General features: G+C 36.9%; 1 protein-coding gene across 17 annotated transcripts in view; it reads left to right on the top strand.

Annotated features, from left to right (window-relative positions):
- The window catches only part of LOC131688679 (protein Fe65 homolog), a 281,910-nt gene that overhangs the window by 198,628 nt on the left and 63,367 nt on the right, over positions 1–19,915 (top strand). For 9 of the 17 annotated variants that reach the window (XM_058973123.1, XM_058973117.1, XM_058973126.1 and 6 more), the window contains one exon: positions 12,658–12,830. The exons of 2 other annotated variants lie outside the window; for them this stretch is intronic. In XM_058973123.1, the coding sequence (XP_058829106.1) occupies positions 12,686–12,830 (145 nt within the window). In that variant the 5' untranslated portion in view covers positions 12,658–12,685. Of the gene's footprint in view, positions 1–644; positions 1,206–12,657; positions 12,831–13,115; positions 13,160–19,915 lie in introns of those variants that run through there. 6 more of the 17 variants (XM_058973115.1, XM_058973114.1, XM_058973129.1 and 3 more) reach the window with 5 other exon arrangements.

The following is a 19,915-nucleotide window of genomic DNA, read 5'->3' as shown; positions in this document are numbered from 1 at the left end:
GGGTGGTACTTCTTGCTAGTAATCTCACACCCCATCAATTTAGTTGTTTTCGTACAACCCCAAGCGAACCATTCAGTGCCCAATGTGTTTGCGTCAAAGGTATTCTCCTGTTTTCTCATGCTTGTTTGTGTCCGAAACCGACATGTTTGAGTGTCGACCCGAAAGTTTTACTGTGCACCCAGAAGCAGACGACAAAGAGCCGGGGAAAGCTCAGAGAGCTTTTCTTCGGTGAGCAGATCAACATACCAGCAAAAAAACAGCGCAATAAATTTTCCGACAGTTTAGAGTTTTCAACTGTGGAGTGCACTTCGCCGCGTGGTCATTAGGGAGTGCTTCCTTGTGACTCATCTCTGGTACAACTTTGTTTGTTCAGACAAAAAACAACAGCAGACCGTGAAATCCACGAGTGAATGATTTACTGTGAACAACCGAGGCAATTTGGGACCCTTTGTAGGATTATTTGTCTCTCAGCTGGTTGGTGCAGGTTTGGTGTGTGGTTTTTCTCTCCGCCCTACTGGCTAAGGATGCACTAGCTCGTGGGCTCTCGTTTTATTCGGTGTCGCCGAACCGTCTGGGCGTCGATGAGTCATCGTGAAAAACCTGAGAACGCAGGAGCCTGGTGGGATTTATTGTTTCAGTTCGTGACGGAAGCGCATTTAAATAACCGTGGAAAACTGTTCAGCGGCTCGTTTGTGAGAACAGAATGCAGCTGCAGTTGAGTTTTGATCTCGTGACTGTAAGCGTCGAGTTCAAGGAAAGCGCCGAGAAATGAATGTCAGACAAAGCAAGGACAGTAAAGTAATGTTGATGATTGGACAGATTGGCATCTCTAGTGTTTGGTAGGACTTGCCTTAGGAGCAAACTATTAAGTGGTGTTTTGTGATAGTGCGGCGAATTTGGGTACTTACTTTTATTCAAATAACTTAAAAATAAATTCACACGTCGTGTAGTAGTGTGGTGAAGGAACTCGGATTTGTCTGGCTTGGTTGAAAAGCAAAACGGTCTCAAAGTGGCGCATTACAGAGCTTTCATCGAGTACCGTGCCGCATTACTGTGTATGTGTTTGTTAATAAACACAATCAATAGTGTGCTGATTGATGTGCTGATCAAGCTGAATTTGCTTACAACTGGAATTATTCTTTCGTTCAAAGTTGGATCTGAAACACTGGCGATCATGGGACTCAAGGGAGCTAACGTTTTTGTAGGTAAATAAAAAAATAAATAATTTCTTTTGGATGATGTTTTACATATTCTTTATTACTATGTAACCAACTCAAAAGCAGCCTCGGGCATATCGCATTATACATTTTATGAATTTTATTATGAAATGCTGGATTGTCCATTGAAATGCATTTCATTTCATAATAAAATGCATTGGCAGCATTTACAAATTTCATATGGTCGGTGTTAAGTCAGACCGGACTAACTAGCAAAATCTCAAAAAATGAGATAATGTAGGCACTGGATAATGAATTTCTTCAGCTACAGGCTTTTACCAGATTTGAAATACGTTTCAATTACAGTAAAAATTCAATTCGAATTATAACGTAAAGGATGCTGCGATTCAAACTTTAAACTCATTTTTATTTATTTATTTATTTATTTATTTATTTATTATTTATAACCTTTTAAATTTTTTTTAGAAGTAGGGAAAAGCCACTTTGAGTGAAATTTCATTTAAATCTCTTCTCAAAAAGGCATAAAAACTTACTTGTCTTTTCCAAAATATGTACAATAAATTCTTAAACTATTTTAGCTCCCTCGGTTAAAAATTAAACCATAACGGAGCTATGCTTCATCTTGATTCATTCATCGGTTATTCATTGCGTACCTGTAAAGACATTAGAATATATGAAGAGTCAAAGTTTGATATTTATTTTTAAAAGAAATTCAAATATGATTTTGAGGACAGCTAAGTTATTACTCAATACATCAAATTTTACATGGGGACTTTTTTCGAAGTATTGGTTTTGAAGTGCGTCCGATTTAAAATTTCAGGAAGAACATTAATATTGGCACTCTACCGTATATTAAGTGTACTCCTTAATTGACCCACATGATTCTAAAATGGATGCGGAACAAGATTCGCCACCAAAGGTCCGAGCTTCCATTAAAAATCAAGCATAATGAACTGGGTTCGACCGCATCAGATCTTTCGGATCAGTGATAGTCCGTGAAGTATTCTGATATTCGGCAGGACGCAGAAATATTCTGTTGTGCCAGATATCTTGAACGTTCGACTAGATAAGCTCAGGATTGTGATATTTTGTCTAAAGCAAACAAATGACGTTACTGGCGACAAAACTTTCATGAAGAACTAACGCGTTTACATGCCCGCTCACAAAGCTGAGATCGACAGTGTTGTTATCGATTCGAATTTGACATGCGTTGATCTACTGAAGGACGGGAATGTCTGTTTCAATGACCCGTTGCTTCAGTGAGCGAAGATAATGAATGACAATCGTACCGAACCTTCAAACTAGTGTCGGGTGACCTTTTGGCGAGGCTGCTTTGCGTTTTCGCTGTTGAAAGGCTGCTAAATATACCAGCAAGAAAAGTTCTGCCACAAATCCGAAGCAAACAGCACCTGGTCAATTCAGAAGAATGAAAGAGTTGCCTACGCTTCAAGGAACACCAAAAGCCATGTGACATTTCAACCAGAGATTCAACTTAGTGCAGAATTGGTTAGACCTAGGTTGGGAACTAGGGTTCGCAGTACCGACCCTTTTAAGCGAGAACCGGTACTACGGTACTGAAGCTCTCAGTACCGGTAGTACCGGTAAAGTACCGGTACTGGAATATTTTTTTTAATTTGAAAAACACTTCAAAGTGAAATTGAATGCTCAAACTGATGACCTTATTCTCAGATGATTGATTTGTGCTGATCAAAACAACGTGTTTATTGTTTTTATATGCTTCGGATTTTTTTTCATTTCACAGAAGATATTTTTCGTATGCCGCACCTTCTTTTATTTCGAAATCTTGGACACGTTGAAATCAATAACTGCAAAGCGGTGCGACTTTCGTCGACTTCAACAGATGGTAAATGTAAGAAATCATATTAACAACAGTAAATCAAAGCGAGAATGGCAGTAAATCCGAGCAGGTTGCTCGCATTTCCTCTCTTGCTTTTCTGTCAATTAGTTTCGACCTTTATGTCGTTTGCCTACTATTTTCTAATGCATACCAAGGTTCCTTGCTTTCCTGTAAACTATGGAGTTTTGCTGAATTTTCACCAATAATTATAAATCGCCCCATTTGAAGCAATTCACCAAGTCTAAAATTGTTAGCTACTAAATCGCTGTTCGTTATTTTATAAATAGATAAAGGTTTAAGAGCAAACCAAATACAGACATGACTTAGACCATAGTCTTATTACGCGCCACCCAGAGAATAATAGAAACCAATCAGAATGTCGCTAATAAAACTTTAACTTCTAGAATTATAATGATGATGGCCCCACCTCATTCCCACACAAAGGTGTTATGTCAACGATTTATCTAGCAGGCAAATTAATATAATTAAACGTTATCTTGCAGACCGATATTTTGAAACAGATCCCCCTGCAGAGTTAACATATTTGTCATAAAAGATTGTATAGTACCGAAAATACCGGTACTGGCTTTTGTTCAGTACCGGTATTACGGTACCAAAAATGGGTCGATATTCCCGGGATTTTGCGGAACTCCTCCCGGTATTGAGGAGACTTAAATTTACATGGTACGGCATGGGGTTATCTTCTCGATGATAATTTATCTAACTTGCTCTACGATCTTTGCTACAGCTTTAAAAAGGCGGCCTGCTTTACTGACCATGACCAGATTTCCGTTCCTCTTGTTCCTACGAAACTGAGAAAACGAGCGGAAAAAGTGTGCAATATTTTTCGCTATTTTTGTTGAAATTTGAAGCATTTGTCTTGTTTGTTGTGTATTCTGGACTAACAGAGCCGTCTTTTTACGCTTTTGGTAGAGTCTCAGTTATGCACCTTTTTGCTGTCTGCTTTGGCTTTCTTTTTCAGCTCGACTGTCAAACAATAATGTGTACCTGGGAATGATACTCCTATCCTGCCTATTTTCATGACTTAACCTCACTTATTTTAAAAATCAGATCAAGATTTTAGCGCCCCCCTTAGGTTGGCGCCCTTGGCGGGGGCCAACCTGGCCAATCGCACGCTACGGCTCTAGATATGCCATAATAGATAGTACACTTAGATCAAGGAAGGGGCATACTACAATAGATCAAAATACTGGTCGCAGTGGTTCGTCTCCAAAAAAAAAAAACTAGAAGCAACCGAACAAGCTTATATTTGGCATATGGACACAATTACCCTTCGATTGAGCGGTGTTCCGAAAAATAGTCAATTTTTGAGCCGTTCTATTGGTTACACCGACTACACCGGTGTAGTGGACTGTCAAAAACGAAAATGCCATAAGTTGTCCGTATCTCGGGAAAAAGTTTTACTTCATTCCAGTTTAGTTTTGGCGTTAAAGTTGTCGGTATGTATGACAGATGCATGCAATTGCAGTCAAAAGCTGATTTTATTAGAAAAACGCTTTTAATCCACCTAACAGTGTGATGAGACATTTCTTATAACTCTTATCACTCTCTTCGGATATTATATCGTTTGAGAACATTTAGAACTTGATGCTTCGCGATGTTTTTGATAACACATACTACATGGGATAGTGGCAGGACTCAGAGAATCACTCAAATCAGCATAGGGCAACATCAGTGCTAGAAATCTCAAACCAAATCAATGGGAAGGCGAAAAAATGGCCCATAAAATAGACATACAAACGAATTATTGCTAATGCTCTGTTAATAAAATATCTAAATTCCTCAATCAATGCATTGTGGTGGGAAAACTGATTTTTCTAAAGGGGTTATGTATATTGTACTGAGCCAAAAAAAATCGATTTTTTTTTTAATCGATTTGAAGTTTATACTTTACTCAAATTTCCAACGCGACTGAGAATAAAGAAATCAACGCTTTTTCTTTAAAAAACCCACCATTCCACTATGGGTCACAAGGGCGGTTCTTCGGTACAAAAATCAATAACTTAAAAACCGTTCGTTTTAGAGAAATTATGTCTGAGAGAATATTTTTGGAAATTAAATTTTCTTACTTTTAAAGCAAAATGTAGCTAGGGTGGTCCTCTCAAACATTATTTTCGAAAAATTATGTTTAGAACTAAATGGTATAGCAAGGTACTTACTTCAGCAAAGTTGTAGAAAAATGTTTTTCAAGTAACATTTTCAAATGCATCAAAGTTATAGCATTATAGCATTATCGGTTTTCATGTTATAATTATTTTTCTTCTTTATCTTAGGGTGTCATTTTAGTGTTTCTGAAAAAGTCAGTTTTTTAACTATAACTTTTTAAATATTTAGTCTATCTTCATACTCTCTATGAAGCAATTTTAGTACTTTTCATTGCGCATATTTCTGCTGAAGAATGTGAATCGATATCATTTTTCGTTATCGAATTACGATCATTTTTTTAAATAAAAATGATAGTTTTCAATGACCTCTAACTCAGAAGGTTGCAAAAACTAGCAGCTAAATTTGTACTCTTTCGAAGGTGCATCAAAAATACTGTAAAATATCTCAAAATCAACTTTTGCTTTTTTGTCATTCAGCGAAAAATGTTGATATCAACATTATGATTAAATGACATCAGCATACGGCTGTTTTTAAGGGTCTGGTCATTGCCATTTAGAACCTGCTTTACTAGATCAAAAAGTCGAGTTGTTAAATGATTTTTTGAGCTTGTCAAATATATGTACACAAATATTGAAAACGTTAGGCTCAGACAGATATTTATTTTACTATTCTACGTAACTACTTTATTATCATCGTCATCCTCATAATTATTATAATCACAATCATCAACATCATCAGCATCGTCGTCGTTATAGTTATCTGAATCGTGTCTCCTTTCTCAAAGTGCTAACTCATTTAATATTGAACTTATTTCAGTGCGTTTACTGTATCGGGATCTTCTAACTGCAAGAACCGGATTAGACGAGTCCATTGCTCTAAAGAAAACATCTTCCATGTTCGCGACTCTTGAACAATTTCTACCGTGACTCAGTCGATCGTTCCGAGCCTCAGCTCCTTGTTCGCTCATGAAACTTGTTGGTAATGGAAGTGTTGACATAATATAAAATGTAGCGCATTTTGCCTTAAAAAGCAAATGAATTAAGGATTACCCTTCATTCTGTTCTAAGTAAGCGACGAATTTCTGTGAATGCTGGTTTGGGAGGAAGTGCAGTTTGAATCTTTTGTAGGAACTGTTAACGGCTTCTCAAAATATTTCGAATTTTTATCGAGCACTTTCGTCACAATTCGATTACTGTCTTTCCAAAATTGATCAAACCTTTTACATGTTTTAATTGTTACAGCTTTTGCATTCTGAGTGAACTTATTTTTTTCATTTTGTCCCACATCAAATTATCTCATTATTTCCTCAAACACAACTTTTATTTTATTTTTATTTTCACCTTTGGCCACTTTCCAGAGATCGAACAACTTTATTTTATCCATTTTAACAGCACTAATAATACAAAGCACTACACGCGTTGATCAAAGCAGTCGTCGGCTACTGCGATTCGATTCATGAATGAGATTGATACCAATTAAACTGTCACGACTCGTGGTGTTGTTGTTTATATTTGACATCGAAGGGCAAAAATGCTGACTTTGATTTTGAAATATTTTATAGTATTTTTGATGCACTTTCAAAAGAGTACAAATTTAGCTGCTAGTTTTTGCAACCTTCTGAGTTAGAGGACATTGAAAACTATCATTGTTATTTAAAAAAAAATGATCGTAACTCGATAACGAAAAATGATATCGATTCACATTCTTCAGCAGAAATATGCGCAATGAAAAGTACTAAAATTGCTTCATAGAGAGTATGAAGATAGACTAACTATTTAAAAAGTTATAGTTAAAAAACTGACTTTTTCAGAAACACCCTAAGTTAAAGAATAAAAATAATTATAACATAAAAACCGATAGTGCTATAACTTTAATTCATTTGAAAATGTTAACTGAAAAACATTTTTCTACAACTTTGCTGAAGTAAGTACCTTGCTATACCATTTTGTTCGAAAAATAATTTTTCGAAAAGAATGTTTGAGAGGACCACCCTAGCTACATTTTACTTTAAAAGAAAGCGAATTTAATCCCCAAAAATATTCTCTCAGACATAATTTCTCTAAAATGAACGGTTTGGGAGTTATTGATTTTTGTCCCGAAAAATCGCCCTTGTGACTCATAGTGCATTCAAAGAAAATCAACAGTGCATATTTCCAGACTTGGTTTTATTTCCAATTTAGAACTATTGTGTTTTTTTCATCCTAGATTGCATGATTCAGTGATCGAAACCCAAAACTTCATGAAGTATTTGAAATTATTAAATTAAAATTTGTGTTTGCTATTGAAATTGACAAAATGATTGTATATATAGTATATAGTCCCTTTGGCGATTGTTTACTTTTTCGGTCCCACCTATGAGCATTGAAGTATCGCCCTTACGTTTTTTTACAATACCAATTTTACAATTGGTGGGGGTTTGGTGAAAATCGATCTTACTGTCCAAACGGCATAATTCCGAAACCGTAATTTTTGAAGTTTTAAAATTATGCAGAATTAATTTTTCAGAAAATAGTAACAGAGCAAATAAGTACCAAAGTCCAAAAAAATCAATTTTTGTCAAACGTTATTTTTCGAGTTTACATCAAATCTCAATGTTTCATGCATTATAATGTCATTTGGCATCAAAAATACAAATTTGATTTTGAAAATTTTTCATTTCAGTTTATATGGGAATTTGTTGTGTGATTGCACTCTTCAACTCGTAACTCCGGAACCGGAAGTCCAATCAATAAAAAATTCAATAGCAGCCGATGGGAATATTGTACCTTTCATTTGAGACTAACTTTGTGCAAATCGATCCAGCCATCTCTGATTAACAGAGGTCACATTTTTTCCACATACACACATACACACACATACATACAGACATACATACACACAGACATTTTCCGATCTCGACGAACTGATTCGATTAGCATATGACACTCGGTCCTCCCGGTCGGGATTAGATCGACGAATTTTAGAGTGAATGAGAAAGGCAAAAACATTTTAAGCAATTGTTGAAATTTATGCATTTTTTGTTGAGCAGTTCTATGTTTCATAGAATTAAATCAATTTTAACTTCGCTTCCTATTAAATAAAGACCCTTATTACAGTACATTTCTACAAAAACGAGCTCAATTTGAAAATAAATCTGAGGATTATGATTGATTACAGAACTCTGGAATTTTCTATTGGAATGTTTTCAGGCAGGAATTTGATATTTATGCTATTAGACAACTGTGAAATCAAGACCAATAGATCAGTTACATATCAGGACCCCCTTCCGACAATTTATCAAAATTCCTCATGATGTTTACAACAACAGGTTATCAATCTACGGATCAGATAATTGTTATTGTAATATTGAATTAAATCAGTCAGCATCAATAAATTTTCAACTTCAATCCAATATTTTTTTTGGTGTGGTGGGGGGGGGGGGGGGTTGTATGGTGTTAAACCCCAAAACCTTCTCTTGGCTTCGCCGTTGCTTGGAGTTATTTATTTCGCTTCTCATTTTCCGATATGTTTCAGATCGATCCGATGGTTATAAGTTAGCAAAATTGCAGTCAGAAAGTTCGCACAAATGAAAATTTTTGTACTGATAAGTTATCAAGTTCCTTCCAGATAACTTGGAAGTGTTCGGTGATTATTTCTAGCGGTTGTAGATAGTAAAATGAAATACAAAATTCGTTTTATCGAAATAATGTTTGGCTTATTTCAATGGATTATTACTATATTGAACAATAAATAAGCGACAAAGAGTAATCAACAAACAACAAGCCATAACTTTTAAAGTATTCAAAATAGATATTTGAAGTCTTCAGTAAAGTTATTCGCAAAAGTAAGAGCTACAAATTTGCTGAAGGCATCATTTCGATATAATCACTTCCAAAAAAATTTGTGAAAATATCTCACTCATAGGGGGATTAATCAGCAAAAACACAATACCAAAAGAAAGGGCATATTGCCTCCATTAAATTCTCCGAAGATACTATTGACCTAAAATAAGCCGTTTTAGCGTTAATAATAGATTACATGTTTTTGGTCATATTTCTGCCTATGGGAAATGATAAAAATCTTTTGGCTCTTTTGATAATAGTACGATTTCAACAATCTATAGCTTGTTCGAAAGGTATTCGTTAAAGCTGTCTAAAAACATATAAATTGTTAATCTACATTGTCAATTTCGGCAGATAATTTAAAAAAACTGCAAAAAACGCCATTTTTGCGCATTCAAACATTCATATCTTGGAAACTAAACATCAGAATCAAAAACAAATTAATAGCGTTCATACTGTTTTTTAGTTCTTTCATTTAAAATCGGTTTGGATAAGATCGGTTCAGCCATTGCTGAGAAACACGAATGAGAATTTGTCCGTTACATACACACACACAGACACACACACACAGACATTGTCCCAAATCGTCGAGCTGAGTCGATTGGTATATAAGACTCGGCCCTCCGGGCCTCGGAAAAAATCTTGAAAGTTTGAGCGAATTCTATGCATTTCTTTTATAAGAAATGTAAAAGGATTATTTTGAGCTATTTACTAAATTTAACAATTCCCATTTATATCGGTAAGCTCCGATCTAGTTGATACCGCCACATGGTATTATCCTTAATATCAAGCTTGAGTTTAGTCCGGTTTAAGCACGTATATGGCATCTCTATCCCGTTTGCATTGAACTGGCATGGGGGTGGGCGTAGTGTAGTTGGTAAATCAATTGACTTGTGCGCAGCGCACATGGGTTCGAGACCTGACCCCCCGCACATAGGGTTAGAAACTTTTCATAAGAGATTTTTCTATTCCGAAGAGGCGAATGACCTTAAGGTTAAGACCTCTATAATCGACATAAAAAAATTCTGTCCATCTTTACCGTGACAACGTGTCTTATCTAGAAGTGGCTCCTTCCCCGCTTATTCAAAAATTCCGCATCGAAGAGTTATACTGTAGGTTCGCATAAGTCAAATCTTTTTGAAACAAAACAAGAAATAGGTATATGTAAGAGTGCATTGTTTACACTGTATTGTTGTCGCTGTCAGTTTTTCGAAAATTGGGAAAAATTGCTTAACCCGAAAAGCAAAATAGCGAATTAATTTTGCGCAGGTATCTGGAAAATTCTCAACTCTCTCATCGGGATATCGGAAAACAACTCGGAATCGTGCAGTGATTAAATGATACTACGGAACTGTGAGCATCGACCGAAAGGAGAAAAGCGGTCAGAATGGATGTTCTATCATTGATTAGGATCACAAGCTTGTAGTGAAAGCGTTTAAGCGGAATCCCAATGCTTCGGTCAGGGATCCCGATCAGAAACACATAACAGAAATATTTCAAAACTATATCTCGCATTGTTACTTATTATGATACAAAAATTGTCTTCTGTTATAATCTTGTTATTTCATTCTGATCGGGATTTGGCGAAAAGTTGAATCTGCTCAAGTCATTCGTTCAGAGAGCCAAGGAACGGGGGGACTGCATGCGTACAATGTATAGAAGGCTCCAAATCGTGACGAACGCCAAAATACGGTGGGAAAGTCACTGGCCCGGAAGCTGTACACACAGATGCTGACAAAGCCTCATTGTCTCAAAATGGATGATGAGACTTTCATCAAGGCGGACTTCCGGCGGCTTTCGGGCTACCTTTTTACAAGTTTGATGTTCCGAAGAAAGCAAGGAAGCATAAATTTTCAAAGTTTCCCAATAAATACATGATTTGGCAAGCGATCTGCTCATGTGGAAAACGGAGTGCGTCGTTCGTGATTACGTACTGTAAACGGGGAGATCTACCTCAAGGAGTGTCTACCTCTGTTGAAGCAATATTACCGGCAACTTTTTTATTATTAAATATTTTTTCCAAACATCGAATAGTTTTCGAATTATCAGTGAGTGAAAAATATTCAATTTGATGAACTTTAAAAGTTCAAAAACTCATAACTTTAAAAAACAAAACAAAAAGTTTAGCTAAAAATACAAGATTTTTTTTTGGAAAGGATTAAAATTTTGGTTGTACAACTGACGTGTAATGCCCCGTACGTTGTGTGAATGTGATGGTCGATGACTAATTATTTTTCGTGACTCGAAGTGATTCGTTTTTTTACTAATTATATTTATATAGTACTAATTATGCTTATATGTAATGTTTTTAGCAAGGGCGAATTTATTTTTCGTACATTAAACGAAAAAAAAGTTTTTGTATTTCTACATATTATATTGCAAATTGAAGTTGTCACACGTGGTTCACATACATGAGATAAGTGGAGTACGTCCTTTGCGAATGTTAAGCAGCAGTATCCCACTTCAAACGTCAATAACTCTTTAACGGTTCTTTGGATTGTCTTGCAGTCTTCTACAAAGATGTTTGGTCTATCTTCCAAAGCTTAACTCCTTCCTAGGCTCGTGTTCGGATATTTACTGCGACCTCTAGCGGTGATTTGGTGAACTGCGAGTATTTCTCCACACATTTTGGCCGAAAATCCCATACAAACTTTAAAGCTCGGCTAATCTTGTGACATCTAAACCCTTCTACTAACTTGGGGTTATCCATGAGTGTTATAATTTTTAGGGTTTGTTGGAGAACAGTGGAGTTATAGTCAATTAAAAATAGCGTTATGGCTAATTTTGAGGCTTGGGGTTAAAGGTGTGAAATAGCTTCTGTCCATGGTTTGCCAAATACTTCGCCACTCTTCCCGCATGTCAGAACGCGTTTCCAAAATTCGAAATTCCATTTTTCATATCATCCATCAGATACATTTTACCAAGAAGGCATGCAACCCCCCCCTTTACCGTCCTGCTGGATCCAGCTATGCCTGTATGATTAGGTAAATAAAATGGCAAGTGGTTAGAGAATTCTCTCTGATACTTCCCATGCAGCTATATATGTATGTCATATGTAAACACATCTGCCGATTATTTGTTGAACAGACATAAACAATATTATCCATATAGTGTATCGTAAATATTTAACGCGAAAACTCATCAGAACATGTAAATACCGCTTACATGATGCGTTCGTATGCCAAGTTTATATGTTTCTATTTTGCTTGAGCGACTTCTACATTTGGGCTTGATAAAGTTCTTCTAGTTAGTTACCTTAATTTATCTGGGAGAAACGTAAAAGTGTGGTCAAATGTTTCTTTTCTCATCAGCTTACAGGTTCCGAGTTTAATGAAATTCATTGGAAGCTGATCGTAAATAGCTGGTTGGTGAGCGGGCGGAAAGTGATAGGTGCCAGTTTCTTACGACTTTTCCGTCACACTAATAATCTTATCGTAGACAGAAAAGTTGACTTGATGGAAAAGGCTTAATCTGTTCCGTTTGTTTAGTTACTGCTCTGCAAGAAACCACCGAATGTGAACGAAAAGTTTGTTTCGTTCACACACTCACTAATCAAATAACACATGATTGGGAAATTGATAAATGACTTTATCCTGGAATAAAAAATATGCATTATATTTTTTTACCGTATAACACTTTTATTAATGATGGCTTTCTCTATCTCTATTTCTAGGTAAGAGCAGTGACCCGCCCACTTTTGAATGTTGTCGGGTGAAATTTTGAACCGATCGCCATTGAGCGTGGTGCTGCTACCGCCACCCTCATTAATTGACTTTTGTAGAACTATGGCGGCTATTGCCACGCTCGCCAATCAGCAAAATATCGATGATGACGACATTTTCCTAGGTAATTTGACGTTGGTTCAGTTCGAGTTATTTCTTTTTTCGTACCTCTGTAACCTATCCCCGTTGTATCCTTTCAATTATGTCAATGTCCACCCAATCGTTACAAATTTTGGTTATTTTTTTGGGAAATAGAACAGAAAATACACCTTTAGAAGAAACACCCACATTGCTTCCGTAAACCTCTATCCAATCGGGCTGATCTGATTCTAAAGTTTTGCGTTTCTTGCTTCATCCTGTAACTTTGTTTTTTTTTCTGTCTGTTGATTTTTCGATGTACCCGCTTTAGGTTTTTGCTTTTGGAACCACGAGAAAGCAGTTCAGTCATCACCGGTATCACCTTTTAATTTCCTATAGATTTTGTTTTTAGTTTTAGTAGTACATAGTACGTAGAATAGGGTGTCCCAAAATGACATCATGTTAAAAAAGTCATCGGGCTCACTTCTTAAATGAAATGTTAGGGCATTAGGACCACTTTCTTCTTCGGAGTGAGTTTGCTAAAACGCTTCCTACTGGTGGCGACTTTTGATTTTTTGAAAAATGGGCCGATTTAGGATAAAATTTCAAATTTATGCCTGTTGAAGTGGTCCTGAACTGTCTTAGATATTTTGTTAGCATTTTTTATTATTTTGGTGATCCAAACGGAGAAGTTTAGTTAGTTAGTTTGTACAAATTTTGAATTATAAGAGCGGCAGATCCATTAAAACTTAGTAAAAAGTGAAATTTTTGGTGTTTTTCAGTATTTTTTCTTCAAAACTGGGTATCTACAAAATTTTAAAAGTACAGAAAACACTTTATATAGTTGAGCCGAATTCAGGGGCGTAATTTTGCTGAAGAAAGTGTATAGCTATAACTAATGGGGTATGAGTTATTTAAGTTTTTGTTAGATAACCTTTGACATTTTTAGCAATTTATCAAAAATAATGCTGTTCCAAAAAGTAAATCAGTTCAAATGTGCTTTGACCACACATTGTTTTTCGAAAAATAGAAGGAAAATTATGAAAAATGACGTTTTCTGTACGTCTTTAGTATGTCAGGACGAGATTTAATGAGCATCTGATGATTTTTTTTTGTAACTTATATTATAAAAATAATAACTTTGCTAATGACGCCAAGTCTCTAATTATTTTTTGAAGAGTTAATTCTCCATAATTACTTCTAGGATGCATCTTCAACAAAACGATTGTGTCAGAAGATGCGCTGTATTCTGTTGTAAAACTTTTTCGAGGATATTGGCCCAAATTTGACTATTTCGGAGTTATGTGATCTAAATAGTAAATATCAGTTTTTCAACACTCACCTCACTCTTCTGCATTTTTCTTCACTTCAAAGTTCCTAACATGAAAATAAGACTTTATATGCAAAATGTAAGTACTTTAATCAATTTAGCCTTCAAATATACGCCATAACTTGCCATTAACTCGACATATTTGTTTAATTTTAATGATTTTCAAACACGCTAGGTGGCTATTAGTATAGAAAATATTTTAAAAAAAAATCGCCAAATGCTCATAAAAACCGATTCTGATGTACTAGAGACAATCGAAAAACGCCATTTTTCATAATTTTCCTTCTATTTTCCGAAAAAATAATATGCAGACTAAGCCCACTTAAGTTGTTTTATTTTGTAGAACAGTGTTATTTTTTATGAATATCATAAAATGTCAAAAGGTTATTTAACAAAAACGTAAATAACTTATACCCCATTGGCCGTAGCTATACACTTTCTTTAGCAAAATTACGCCCCTGAATTCAGCTCAACTATATAAAGTGTTTTCTGTACTTTTAAAATTTTGTATATACCCAGTTTTGAAGAAAAAATACTGAAAAACACCAAAAATTTCACTTTTTACTAAGTTTTAATGGCCCTGCCGCTCTTATAATTCAAAATTTGTACTAACTAACCAAACTTCTCCGTTTGGATTTCCAAAATAATAAAAAATGCTGAAAAAATATCTAAGACAGTTCAGGACCACTTCAACAGGCATAAATTTTAAATTTTATCCAAAATCGGCCCATTTTTCAAAAAATCAAAAGTCGCCACCAGTAGGAAGCGTTTTAGCAAATTCATTCCGAAGAAGAAAGTAGTCCTAATACCCTAACCATTCATTTAAGAAGTGAGCCCGATGACTTTTTTAACATGATGTCATTTTGGGACACCCTAACGTAGAATTGTTTGTAATACTAGCGGAAGTAATTTGGCTTAACGCACTCCAATCGAGGACAGGTTTTATACGACAGCAGTTTAATCAAGTGTGCCATAAAACTTGATTGATACTGTGCCATTTTATGATCATATTTTCTATGTTGTTTTAGTTGCACGTTTTTGTGTATTTCAGTGGCTAAGTATTTATATGAATCACATTTGCATACTTTCTAGTTTGTAATTTTATTTGCAACAATTTTTTTAAATGTTTAATAGAATTGGTTAAACCTGCTTTTAATGTACGTACATTGTTTTGATAACGTCAAAACACCGAATAGTTGTTGTTGAAGAAACGATAAACTATATTAGATTAGTTTTCGCTAGCAACCCAAATTTTGGAAGTGATAAATTAGAAAAGTAACTCACGTGATGAAATTTGTTTTTCGCTATGGTTATTTATTTAGTCAGTTTTATCACCACCATCTCCGGTGAAGTAACACTTTGTTGGCAACACATGCCCTTCTATTTCGAACTGCTCGGACATAAAATAAATATCAGATGGTCAATATTCTATGGGAAGCGTAGTCGATGACTTTCACCATCAAGATTCGGAAGGTTATGCGAACCAACTTTGTTTATCTTGGCACGACAAACTGATAATAGGATTAGTTGAAGATTAGTGTTATGTCGTTTAGGAAATGGACACTGATTTAATAGGCATTAAATTCATTCCATTCGAAGTGATCAAGGCACGACCTTCACGGTTCACCAAATTTTGGAGGAATTGTTCATCTAGGACCAATATATAAAAATCCAAATTTTTGTGTCAATTGAATCACCCCTCGGGCCATGGGAACACCCCCGTTTTGACAAATTGCCAAAATCCTTGATTTTCTTTTGATCCTATCTCTGGTTCTATTTACTCTATAATCAAACCGCAAGATGGTTTTTGAAGAAAATTGTTCAAGGAGTCTAGAAAAAATATTTCAGTTCTAGAATAAATGTTAATTTTTCTTTTAATATTTTAATTTTGAAAATTCTAACGCCATCGTGTTTCTCAGACATTGTTACATAAAAAACACTTATAACCTCAATAAAGTTTGAGCCTATACTGAGATACTCTGTTTTGAAGCAAAAAATCGCAATTTCCCATATAAAATCGCAAGCTCACAACAAAACCAACTTGAGTATTCTGGGTTCACACATTATTTATCGTGGAGTAGACGAGAAATGATGAAAAAAATAACAGTTTCAACATGAAAAAAAAAACACTTTTCTGCGAATTTTTTTAGAGCTTTGCGTGAAGCGAATTGATCAAAACTTTTGTACCTTATGGTGTATCATTTAAGTAACATTGTGTAATTTCTCTATGCAAAAAAATCGACAAACACCTCCTTGATGAAGCTTTTTGTAGAACGTCTCTGGAAAAACATGATTTGCGGTGTTACCTGCAAAAACTCTCAAAAACTCAACGTAGGAGTTAGGTATTTATTAGATAGAATATGTATGCAAACACGGTGTCCTTGTCGAATAACTTTATTCAACAAAATTCGGCATCCGCGAAACATCAGGATACGAAAGAATGGACTTTTCCCTTTCATTTGCAACCGATCGCAAAATAATTAGTCGGGGGGTCTAGAAGCAAGGAAAAAAAACTAGAAACATTGTGGGGATAATTATATTTGAATATTTATTGTTTTCAGGAAATGGTAAATTAGGCCCATGTATGTAAGATCTCGTAAAGCGAGAATATCACGAACAGGAACATAGGGTGGTTTTCTTCTGGCTCGTAAGGAGTCTATTAATTGGGATCTGGCTTCACGATATTCAGTGCAAGACCAAAAAACATGTTCAATGTCTTTGTAACCCTCTCCGCAAGCACAATGCGACCCCAATGAGGCGGAGATGCGCATTCCACGTATAATGGTTGGACATGAGCCTAGATATCACACGAATGAAGTTTCGACTTACCTCCAACCCTTTGAACCATGCCTTCGTTGATACTTAATTGGGTGCAACCACCGTCCCAGATCTCCATTGTCCCATGATGTTTGCCAACTAGTAAGCGTCCTCTGACGAGAAGCGCTATAAAATTCATTGAAGGCAATAGGTCTTCCATAGACGTCATCTTCCAGTGCCCCTATTTTGGCTAAATTATCCGCTCTTTCATTACCCGGTAGGGAGCAATGAGCGGGAATCCACACTAAGGTAATTTGATAAGATTTATTTGTTAATTTAGTTAAGTATTCTCGTATCTTCTTCAAAAAGAACGGAGCGTGATTATCAAGCTTTAATGAGCGTAGTGCCTTAATTGTGCTGAGGCTATCTGTGAGGATGAAATAGTGACTCGGGAGTAAAGTAACAATGATTTCCAGACTATTGTGAACTGCTGCTAGTTCGGCTGTGTAAACAGAGGCAGGTTCTGCAAGCTTGAAAGAGATCGAGGCGTTATTGTTTATGTTTATGTTTATTACCTTCACCAACAAGCCCCTTGGCCCCAATGGTGGTTGCTTAAACTAATTACATTTTAAAATTGACAACATTTTCGCTTTTATAGCATTCCGCGTCCGGTTGAAGTCGAAAGCCGTCGCCACACTGTTAAAAATTCGTTGGAGTCCGGTTACAGCGCTCTGGCAACCATAGTTGGTTCTCCTGAACGGAACTCGCAGAAGGGAGTTATTACGTAGAGCTCGAACGCGGGCTTGAAGATCCAGACGTCCGAGGATTGTAGGGCAATCCACTCTGGCAGAGAGTAAGTCCGAGACGAACAGGGCTCGAGAGCAGTCCCTCCGAATGCTGAGTGTATCGAGGTGTATAAGCTGGCAACGGTTTTCATAGCTCGGCAGCTGAAATCTGTTTCGCCATGGGAGATGACGAAGGGCGAAGCGTATGAACCTGCGTTGGACAGCCTCGATTCTGTCAATCCCGTTCTGGTAGTACGGATTCCAAACAGCTGAACAATATTCTAACGTTGAGCGGACCAACGCGCAGTAAAGCGATTTAAGACAATATACGTCCCTGAAGTTTTTCGCTATTCGGAAGATGAACCCAAGCTGTCGTGATGCCTTATCCACGATGTATGACGTATGTGGTTTGAATGTTAATGCCGAATCCATGATGACTCCGAGATCTTTGATGTGAGAGTGTCTTGGAATGCTCGAGCCGAAGAAATGGTAGTTAAACTGAGTCGGTTGGCGTTTCCGCGTGAACGTAACGATTGAGCATTTGCTCGGGTTTAAAACCATTCTGTTTTGATCACACCACGTGCTAAAGCTGTCCAGATCCCTCTGAAGAAGCTCGGCATCGGTTTTATCCCGTATTTGTTGAAAAATTTTCATGTCGTCGGCGAAAGAAAGGCGGGGTCCTTGCAATGTGAAATTGACGTCATTAAAGTAGAGGAGGAATATTACTGGACCGAGATGGCTTCCTTGTGGTATGCCGGATGTAGCGAAGAATGGTGCAGATAGACAGTCCTTAATGCTGATTTGGAGTTGCCTTCCATCGAGGTAGGAACGAAACCAGCGCAGAAGTTGTCCATGAATGCCGAGTTTGTCCAGCTTCGCTATTGCGATATCATGGTTGATTTTGTCGAAGGCCGCAGATAGATCCATATAAATAGCATCGGTTTGCAATCCGTCAGCGAATCCATCCATTACATATGTTGTGAACGAGAGCAGGTTTGTCGTTGTCGATCGTTTAGGCATGAAACCGTGTTGGTCATCTGCAATGTAGTGTTTGCAGTGAAAGAAAAAAGGATCTAACACAACCAGCTCGAACAGTTTTGATACAGCACTTAAACACGAGATTCCCCGATAATTGTCAATGTTCGATTTGTTTCCTTTTTTATGAACTGGAAACATGTGCGCTGCTTTCCAGCAGGAAGGGAATGTACCAGTAGTGAGTGATAGCTCGAAGACTCGCCGAAGTGGTTTAAGAAGCCCGATGATGCACTTTTTGACAAAAATCGAGGGAACACCATCTGGACCTGGGGAACAAGATGCTTTCAGTTTGGCATTTGCTGCAAGAATGGCAGCATTATCGACACAAATTCGGTTGATGGTTCGTCCTAGAGAAGGAGTTAAATTAGCGGCGGCAGCGACTTGTTGTGGTGGCAAGCGCTCGTTGGAAAAAACGCTTGAAAATTTGTCGGAGAACAGTTGGCAAATTTCCTTAGTGTCGGTGCCTAAAACTACATTAAACGACATACAAGATGGCAAACCGGATTCCTTTCGCTGCATACTTCCAGAACGACTTGGGCTTGGATTTCAGTTGACGCTCGACGTTTCGCTGGTGTCTAAAAAAGGCGCGTCTGCTTTGTTGTTTGTATTCGTGGTTGAGTTGAAAGTAGTGATTTCGTAATGCAAGTGTCTTATGCTTCGAGAATTTTTAAATGCAGCTCGTTTGGCAGATTTTAAACGTCTTAGGACGGTTGATTGCCAGGGAGGGTGTTCATCGGTACTAATTGTTCGTTTTGGTACATGGCGGTCGATAAGGTAGTTAAGAATACTAGAAAACGTCATCGCTGCTTCGTTCGCGTCGTCATTGTTAATATTTTCGTCCCAGTTTATATCCAACAGCGTGCTAACGATGCTGTCGTAGTCAGCGTTTTTAAAATTGTAGACGATAGAGCTTGAGACGTCTTCAAAATTCACTCCTAAGTTACCAGCGAATACAAGATGTAGTGGGGGATGATGACGCACCTGCTTGACTAAAGGAGTCGGTGCAGTGCAGCAGTACGGAGCGCAGTCCCGGGCACTTACAAAGCAGAGGTCCAATGTACGTCCATTCTCGTTGGTGACATTATTAATTTGCCGAAGAGTTGCGCTGCTGTAGTTGTCCAAAATACAACTGGCATTGTTAATAATCGCAGATTTTTCGATATCCAATCGTAGAAAACCATTACTTGCTTGGCACCACGTCAAGCCAGGTAAGTTGAAGTCGCC

Source organism: Topomyia yanbarensis, chromosome 3, assembly GCF_030247195.1.
Source record: "Topomyia yanbarensis strain Yona2022 chromosome 3, ASM3024719v1, whole genome shotgun sequence".
Taxonomy (NCBI): domain Eukaryota; kingdom Metazoa; phylum Arthropoda; class Insecta; order Diptera; family Culicidae; genus Topomyia; species Topomyia yanbarensis.
The sequence above is the reverse complement of the archived record's forward strand: the minus strand, read 5'-3'. Positions and strand labels throughout refer to the sequence as shown.